We start from the raw sequence: 8,767 nt of genomic DNA, 5'->3' as shown, positions 1-8,767 counted from the left end.
AGTCACCATCCCTGGAAGTATTTAAAAGACGGGTAGATGAGGCGCTTAGGGACATGGTTTAGTGGGCATGGTGTTGTTGGGTTGATGGTTGGACTCGATGATCTTGGAGGTCTCTTCCAACCTTAATGATTCTATGATTCTATGATTCTATGATTCTATGACATCCATGGCATGAACACAGTGCAGTCCTGTAAGAATGCTGCTCCAGGGCAGAGCCCTGCAGTAAATAACTAATGACACAGAAAAAGATGTCACCACATATATAATAAGTGAGGTAGCTAATCACTGTCGCTCCATGTAGATCATACCTAACCTATAGCCTAATTTTTACACCCTGAGATTACCTCACCCTGTCCTGTTTTCTTCTGTGGTCAATTCTCGCTGTAAGGATGGAAAGTGAAACACCTTTACAGCCGGTCCCCTTTGATGATAACTCAAACAGAGCCCACTGCAGTTGTCCTACAAGGACGTGTACCAACAGCCCCGTCCCACCACCTCCAGACACTTGGATGAAAGGGTGCTCCTAAGACCAACAGTTTGCCTCTGGAGAGCAGCTGTGCTGGGCTCGATACCCCTCCTCACCCTCCAACCTGCCCTCTGCGACCCACCTCTTCCCTGCAGGGCACAGGGTGGAGGATGCTAGTTGCATCATGGGCAGTGGGTGTCTGCCAGTGTTACAAGCCACTGAAAGTTATCCCTGAGCAGAGGGAGTGTTGGACAAGCAACTCTCCCTTGCCTGCACATGACAAGATGTCTGTGCTGAAAACCCCCATACTCCTCTGGAAGTTTAAGGCAGTACAACTACACACAGCCCAGTAGATCCTATCTTACTTTATTATTACTATTATTATTATTATTATTATTATATAATTATTATTTGTACATCTTTGTGGAAAGAGGGCCTTATCCTTTGCCCTGCTTGCTTCTAGGCATATTTTAAGAATATAGTTTCACAAACAGGCAAATTCACAATTCCTCCCCTAATCAATGCATTATTAAGAAGTGTAATCCAGAAGCTGAAAACAGAGTTAGACTCATTACTGGCTTCCACCAGACTCTTCTCTCTCCCACATAAGGAAAACAAAAGCATTTCCTGAGAGTCGGCAAAAGGTGACTTTCCAGCTGGGTTTGTGCATTGAGAATATTGCTTAAAATGGTGCAAAATGGTGTTTCCTGGTAGAACTTATTGAAAACCGTTTTGTGTACGAGCAAGACCAGTGTTATCCAAATCAACATGAATTTGAGAAAGATGTTCCCTATATGGACAGTTCTCATGGAAAAATCCACGAGCTCTTTTCATTGTCACCAGGCAGAAAGTTTCTAGCTCCTTCCAACTGTAAAGCAATGAACATCAGGATGTTGGGATTCTTGGCGTGGAAGAGTCACCAGAAGGTGGATAAAGCTACATCGGCAGGATTCATCACTCGACCCACCACGTGGTCCCATCCAAGCACACCTACTCTGGTGAAACACCAGCATCCAGGAGGGAGCTGAGCTGCTGTATGGGTGTTTGCAGCTGGGAACCCAAGCGTAGGGAGGCCAGAGCCTGCAATGGTGACCAGCAGCCAAACTCCACTGAAATTGCTTGTTGTTGGAAATGCATGAGTGAGGCACCTGGGAGACTCAGGGTCCAAGGGCCATGCCCAACTTCTGCAAGGACCTCAACCTATTTAACCTAAATCCTACGTGCTTTCCCGATCATTGGATTGGCTTGTTTTCCTCAGTTGCCAGAGTAATATCAATCCAAACCAAGCGTAGCAGTTTAATGAGCCCTTTTCCCCTCGTTTTTTCTTCACTTTTTTTTTTCAAATAAAAGAAGGCCCAGAAGTCAAATGAGAAACCAACAGTTACTGCCAGTGGTCCGACTCTAGGTGCTCTTCTCCATCAGTTCAAGAATTTCTTTGTACACTTGTTCATACGCTTGCATACCCCAAAGGAAATCAAAGTGGACAAATTCGGGAATGTACTTTTTGTATGCCATGTTGGTTATACGAGGCAGTGTGATGTTTACGTCTTCAGGGGCTGAAATCCAGTCCCTGCCACCATACCATGCAGCAAGGGGGGTTTTCATATTTTCCAGCTCATAGAAGGGCGGTGTGGTCTGGAAGACAAATAGTGTGGCTTGAGGAAGGAAAGCCTGGGAGGTCACAGGCAAGTCAAAAATTCAAAGTATTCCTGACTGCTGCTTGGAATTTCTCCCCTATCCTGAGAGACAGTACAGAAACTACCACCAGAGATCCTGATTATGCCTTGGGCTCCTGCGCTTTTCACCAGAGGGTCAAAAAGTCATCACTGAACAACATCACAGACCTGTTTTTTGTAAGAAAGGTACAAACCTGTTTGACCATATAAGGTAAATTCCATAAGTCCCATAAAATTCAGTCTCAGCCACTGCAATGTTTTCGTTGTAATTTTCTTTTTTCTTTTTTTCCTCTTTTTTAAACTGACAAATGAGAATGGATTTCTCTTACCTGGTTGTAATGAAGCATGTTGTCACTGCCGTAATCATAATATTTGAATTCCCCCGTTTGATAGAGCTGGAAAATGAGGAGAGCTGTGTTTATTTTCCATGCATTAGAGACGGCCATAAGAAAGATAAAAGAAGTGACTGGGGAACCGCACTGCTCCCTCCTGCCACCAAGGCTCGAGGATGCTATTTGTTATGTGTGATATTGTTTTTTAGGAGAGCTCAACCCCCAGGAAGACCTCAGCATGGCCTGCAAGATCATCTGGCATTGCTCACGTCTTTCATCCCTCCTCTCTCAGGTGGCTGGCAAGCTGCAGAACGTAGACATCTGGAGGCTGAGTCCCCAGAAACCCACAGTGCACCCAGCATACAGTCAAGAGCTAGCCTCAAAGAAGACACAAATCAGACCTTTGGGCAAGTTTCCTTTGTCTGTCGTGGTCGATGTCTACAACAGAAGGATATGAGTCTGTGCATGTTTTCAATGATTAGTTGTTGTATGATTAGTTGTCTCTACTGACCCTCAGCTCTTAGCCTTTACTCTAGCATCTCCTGTGCTGGTTTATTACCAGTTCTTGCTTCCATCTCTATCTCCTACTAGCTCCAAAGGCTCTCGGTCATCTTTTGTTGAAAGTAATGGCCAAAAGAACTGCATCTGCACCAGTGTTTCGTGTCAATTTTCCACTTTCTCTCTAACATAGCTCTGCAGGGAGAGCAATGGACAATTATACTCAAGCATTGAAAAGAGGTCCTCGGCAGTTGAGAGAAGAGAACATGGGCCCTGATTGCATGTGATCTTATTCTGCAGCAGGAAATATTACCTGGCGCCAATGTAACATGTTTTTTAGGGATGTTGAATCAGGGTAGCGGGACAGGTAGACATCTATGCGGCTCTGCAAGAAAGTATTGGAAACATTTATTTTCTGCATGGAGGGAAATTCCATTAGAAATAAAACTGATCCTGTTCAGTAGCCACACAAGTCTTTCACTCACACAGGCTAGCTGGAGCTTGCATTTGTACAAACTACTTCATCTTAGCTCTGTGAAGGCACAGTTCAGCCACATGCCGTGTGAACACACACTGCAGACAGCAGCATGAAGGGTGCTGTAGGGCTCCCTTCAGTAAGCTGAGCAATTCCTATGGGATGCTGGGTCATGTTATGAGTCTATGTGGTTTTCAAACCAAAGTAAAACTCCGTATCTTGTGCTCAGGATACTTTTGCAAAGAAAATGTGCAACTCATCACAGTATTTGATTGTAAATCAATCAAATTTGTAAACAACAGTACATGTTGTTTCTAATGCATTTCCTCATTTGGAATATTAAGAAATTACACCAACACTTTCCTTGAGAAACAGTGGCCCAGCTCTGACTCCATCCATGATCAAGCTATTATTGCTTGGTACTCTACGTAGACCTGTCTCCAATTTTTCTCACATGAGTGGTTTGTGGCAGGATCTGGACCTTGAAATCTTGGCTGGCCCCAAGGAAATAGCCCTTCCCCGTGCAAATGGGGCATCCCTGGGACCACCCAGCTTGCCTGGACACGTCCGCAAGCAACCTACTGTAGCTGTAGTGTTGGCCCTGGTGGGAGCAAGGTCAGGCCAGAAATCCCCATCCTAGTGTCTCCAGCTTGAATTTTTCTATGACTGTGTTCAGTGCAGTGGTGCACAGGGAAAGGCTCTGATCTGGGGATAAATATGTTCTAAGGGATGGTAGACTGAAGAGTCTGAGGGCCCACCTCTCCTAGCAGTGGATTGAAGGGGAGTTTTTTCCATAAGAGCCCCTTTTGTTATGAAAACACATGTGAAATTACAAATCACTTAGTGAAAAAGAAACCCTGGAAGTCCCTGGAGCACTGAATGAATTTCTGCGCTCTCCCCTTTGGCATCATCCCCACTGGGGAGACAACGTGCTCGGTGGACGTGTGACCTTGTGTGCACTTTGGGCTTCCCTCTGGTGCCAACGCAAGAGCATCACAATGGCCAACGCAATGGCCAGATTATTCGATGGATTGAAGATGCGAAAAGCCAGGTGAAGGCAGCTGGTTGACAACTCAGGCTCAAACAGTGAGAAACTGGATAACTTAAAATGTAAGCTGGAGTGTACATACCACATTTAAGCTGTTGGTAAACCCACCAGGCAAGTAAAGGACCAAGGAGCAAAAGCTTTTAAAGATGGGGTAGCTGCACAGACTGGAAATCACTTGCTGCAAGATCTCGCCCTTATCGAAGACCACTGTGCGTCCTAAAATGAGCTGTGAAAGTCAAAGGCGTTGATCAGTGTGGTTCACATTCCTGTTTTGCCTCCAGACACTCCCCACATCTCTGCTCACCCCTGAAAGTTGCTGTCTTCTTTGCCACAGCTTTGCTGTGCTTTGTAATTTTGGCTTTTCAGAAATGGCCATGGCCCTGGAAGAGCCCTGATCTTCCTAGAAGAGGTTTCTCCTAGGAGGATGGACCCAAAAACAATATCTAGAAAAAGCTCTTCTCTGATTAGGGTTGGACAGGAGGATGCTTTACACTGTTTAATGCCCCGCAGGCTCAAGAGTGTAGGCATAAATGTACCTGCTCAATGCAAAGGGCACACAGAGGGCAGGGAAATGGAAGTGGTGTACAAGCACTGCATGTCTCAGGTGACGAGACCCTCCTGTTCCCTCCTCCCCCTTCACACAAGACAAGCATGTAGCGAGGACATACCTTAACCAGCCCCTCGGGAAGGTCAAACACCCTTACCAAGGGTGACTTCATATTTGAGTTTGTGGTGATAGGAGCCAAGGCAAAAAACATCTTGATTTTGCGATCCAGCTCGGGAATGGATGAAAACGCAATGAAACCTGCGGGAGGGAGAAGGAAGCAGACCCTGCCTCTTATTTCTGAAAGAGTTGTTGACTCCCAGGTGTGTGTGCCCATTGGAAGGACCCTTGGAGGTGGCTCTAGCAAGTCGGTGACTTGACCTGAAGCCTTTGCTGCTGATGCATTTCAGCTCCCAGCTTGACTGTTCAGCCCAGCTGCAGCTCCTGCAAGTCCTTCCTGGGGCTCTGACAGCAGTGGGATGCACCAAAAGCCATCGCTGCAACTGTTTTTGGACTGTCACTGCTCAAAATTGTTCTGTTAAAGCAGGGATTTTTACCTGCTCTTTTCCCTTCGTTGTTTGGACGTGCCTAGACATTACCCTCCCCATCCCGGCTCTCAGAAGAACACTCCCAAAATGGGGGTGTGCAGCTAACGTAACTCTGACAGTGGTCTGATTCCCTCCTAAGTACCTGTGGTGGTGCCTTGAGAGTAAGCCACGTAGTATAACTGCTCCTGTCCAGTTTTCTGCAGAATATAGTTGATCGTTGCTGGAAGGTCATACATGGCCATCTCATGAAAGCTGAAACAGAGACAGGCACACGAAGAAATTGCTGTTGCTGACCTTGAGAATGACAGGCAGGAAATGGCAAGTAGTGGCATGACTATTTGGGGAGCGGGCGAGGGCTCCAGCAGGTATAGGCACCCCTATGGCATCTTGGTGGTGTCGGTTTATGTCCACTGGCAGATGGTGCAACCGTCAGCGGCACTGCTCCTCCAGCCTACGGACACTGCTCAGGGTACCAAGTACCTGCCCACCCTTCAGTTTCACAGAAAATACCTGTAAGCTGAGTATTCCTGGTGGTGAAACTCAAACTCTTTGTGCTTTCGTGACCAGCTGTTCCCCCGGCTGTTTCCGATCCAGACATCGTAGCCGGCATCAGCGAGGATGAAGCCCAGACTGCTGTTGGGCAAGTTGGTAACCCAGTTGCTTCCCTCTAACACCAGGCCATGCTGCAGGAGGACCGCAGGCTTTGGAGCTGAAGGAAGAAGAGGAGGATCATTTTCTCTGACCACTGGCAAAATTCAAAATCCAGGTATCGCTTTTGGCAGCAACCCCCTGGGGAAGTGACTCCAGTGCAGGGAGATGGTCGCCTATGTCCTCAGCCTCTTTGGAGAGCTGTTTTTCAAGTAGGCTTTTTGGTCATCCCAGGGCAGAGAAAATAGATATAGCGAAGCTGAAAAACAAGGTTGGACTCCACACTGAATGGAGCTCAGTAAATCATGCTCCCAGGAAGAAAGAAACCAAGCCCTGTGTCTGTCTGGACTCTGACTGTGCCCTTTGCATGGAGACCATCGTCCTCACAGTCCCTTTTGTTTGGCTCAGGTAGTCTGGGTCTGACCAGGAGACACTGAAAACCCAGCAGAGTCTAAGTACCTCCCATGGCACAGCAACACCATGCTGCCCATTGCAAGAGACACAGGTACTGGAGGGGTCAAGAGCATCTCCTGCACATGCTCCTGCCCACTTTAAGCCATATGGGCAAGTCTCAGCTCCCCAGAACAAACTTAAGATCTTTTTTACAAAGGACCAGGAAGCCTGAAGTGCTGTAGGAAGAGAGTGGAAAAGAGATTATGGAAAGGTTTACTTTGGAAAGGACCTCTGGAGGTCTCTGCTCCAATCCCCTGCTCAAAGCAGGTCCAACTTCAAAGTCATAACATGGTCATCGCAAGGTTATCTGAATTCATATGGTAGGACAGCCACAGGTTGCAGCGTGAAAAAGTTGAAATAAAAGTGATTTTCTTTTTTTTTTTTCTTTGTCTCCTCTTTTTTCTGTTGGTTTTTAGACCCTCAATGTAAGACTCACATTTCCACCCTGGACAGCTGAGGACAAAGTGTCCTGAATGGAAATCTGGCTTTTTACACTTATTTGCCATGTTCATACACCAGTCCTCCTGCTTTCCAGGAGAGGGACACCCTGCCAGGAATGGGGCATCATCCCCTCCACTTTGAAACAGCAGTTCAAGTCAAGAACAGAAAGGAGCCGAAATCGTGAGATGGCATTGGATTGGACACATGGGGGGTTTTTTTACTGACAAATGGCATTTTGCTGCTCCACTGGCTGGCTTTGAGCTGGGGTAAAACCTGGGGCAAGATTTCTCTGTCCCATTCATTCTCCTTATCTTTTCCTTCCTTTTTGGAGCAGATCCTCCCCACGTCGAGGTATGTCCTCGCCACACGCTCGTCTGGTGTGAAGGGGAAGGAGGGAATGGGTGATTTTCTAGAAGGTCGGCGTGGTGGGCACCTGCATTTCTTCTGGTTCTGAGGCTAATCCTACAGGGAAAGTTGCCTCCTTGAGGACCCAGCCCATGATGAGGCAGCCCTGACCATGGCCTACTCCAGCCCAGCAAAGCTTTCAGGGTCCCTGGACCAGGCAGACCTTCTCGTGGCACTTACGGGGGCAGAACATGCTGGAGCCCTGTGCCTCTGCTTCGTGGGAGGAGCTCATGCTTCCTGTGTTGTCTCTGCCATAAGGAATTCTCTGCATGGTGAGGTAATAGCCATCGTCTGTCACCACTTCATGCTCCTCGTAGGGGTACCCATGGTAGCGGACAATTTCACCCTGTGGGAAGGGAAGGACAGTGTGGGTTGGGTCCCCAGGGAGGTGGGGGTCTCCATCCTGGAGGGTGTTAGGGCTTGGCTGGGTGAAGCCAACAGTGGCCGCCTTGAGCTGGTGGTGATGACTCCTGCTGTCAGCAGGAGGGCGGAGTAGGGACCTCCCAATATCCCTTCCACCAATGCTACGGTGATGTCATGACTTCAGCTAAAATTTTTGGCAGGTGTGAGTTTTCCTCACTCCCTGAGCAGGTCTGGTAAAGAAAGACCCATTGTCGCTTTTCATGTTGCAATCAATGTTTGTGAAGAGCAGGGCAGCAATGACAGTGAAGCTCCAAGCCTGAGACAGCTGCGTTGACCAAACCTGTTGACTTGGACTGAACTCCCCCGTAAACATCTGCCATAAATCTCCATGTAGGTAAGCACAGGGAGACAAAAGCTCTAATAAAACCCTAGTATAAAACCCTGGTGAAGATACACACACAGAGACCATGGCTCCTGCCCAGACTATGGCAGCATAGGTAGCTTGCATGCCCAGGCAGGAAAAGAAGGGAAAGAAGTCAGGACTTACAACATCCATGGACACCTCAGGGCTTGCATCTGACTTTTCACTGATGCACGTTATATAAGCAATGGTTATGAACAGCCACATCATGGTGCTCTGCAAAACATTGTCAACACAATGAGTGTGAGAGAAATTGACAGTGCTGACACAGAAGCCAGGGACTGCACGCACTTCACTTGGCATGCACTACACTTCTGTTAGTATATCAATCTGACCACTCAACAGGTGAAATAATTTTAAATTTGAAATCCTCTAATTGGTTCTAAAAATGGCTCATTTTGCTTATCTTGAACAATGCCAGAGTCCAAACTCCATCACATTTTAATCAC

At 47.3% G+C, this 8,767-nt stretch overlaps 1 protein-coding gene across 1 annotated transcript; it reads right to left on the bottom strand.

Annotated features, from left to right (window-relative positions):
- Positions 1–1,867: 1,867 nt before the first annotated feature.
- LOC103924290 (lipase member M-like) lies at positions 1,868–8,528 on the bottom strand. The gene is made up of 9 exons (XM_009332782.1): positions 8,445–8,528; positions 7,715–7,880; positions 6,098–6,296; positions 5,730–5,839; positions 5,164–5,300; positions 4,578–4,721; positions 3,286–3,357; positions 2,472–2,537; positions 1,868–2,101 (listed from the first exon to the last, which is right to left on the bottom strand). The coding sequence occupies exons 1-9, from the start codon at positions 8,526–8,528 to the stop codon at positions 1,868–1,870; spliced, it is 1,212 nt and encodes a 403-aa protein (XP_009331057.1).
- Positions 8,529–8,767: the final 239 nt, after the last annotated feature.

The sequence above is a fragment of the Pygoscelis adeliae genome, unplaced genomic scaffold (genome assembly GCF_000699105.1).
Source record: "Pygoscelis adeliae isolate BGI_AS28 unplaced genomic scaffold, ASM69910v1 Scaffold139, whole genome shotgun sequence".
Taxonomy (NCBI): Eukaryota; Metazoa; Chordata; class Aves; order Sphenisciformes; family Spheniscidae; genus Pygoscelis; species Pygoscelis adeliae.
This window is presented reverse-complemented; position numbering and strand designations above follow the sequence as displayed.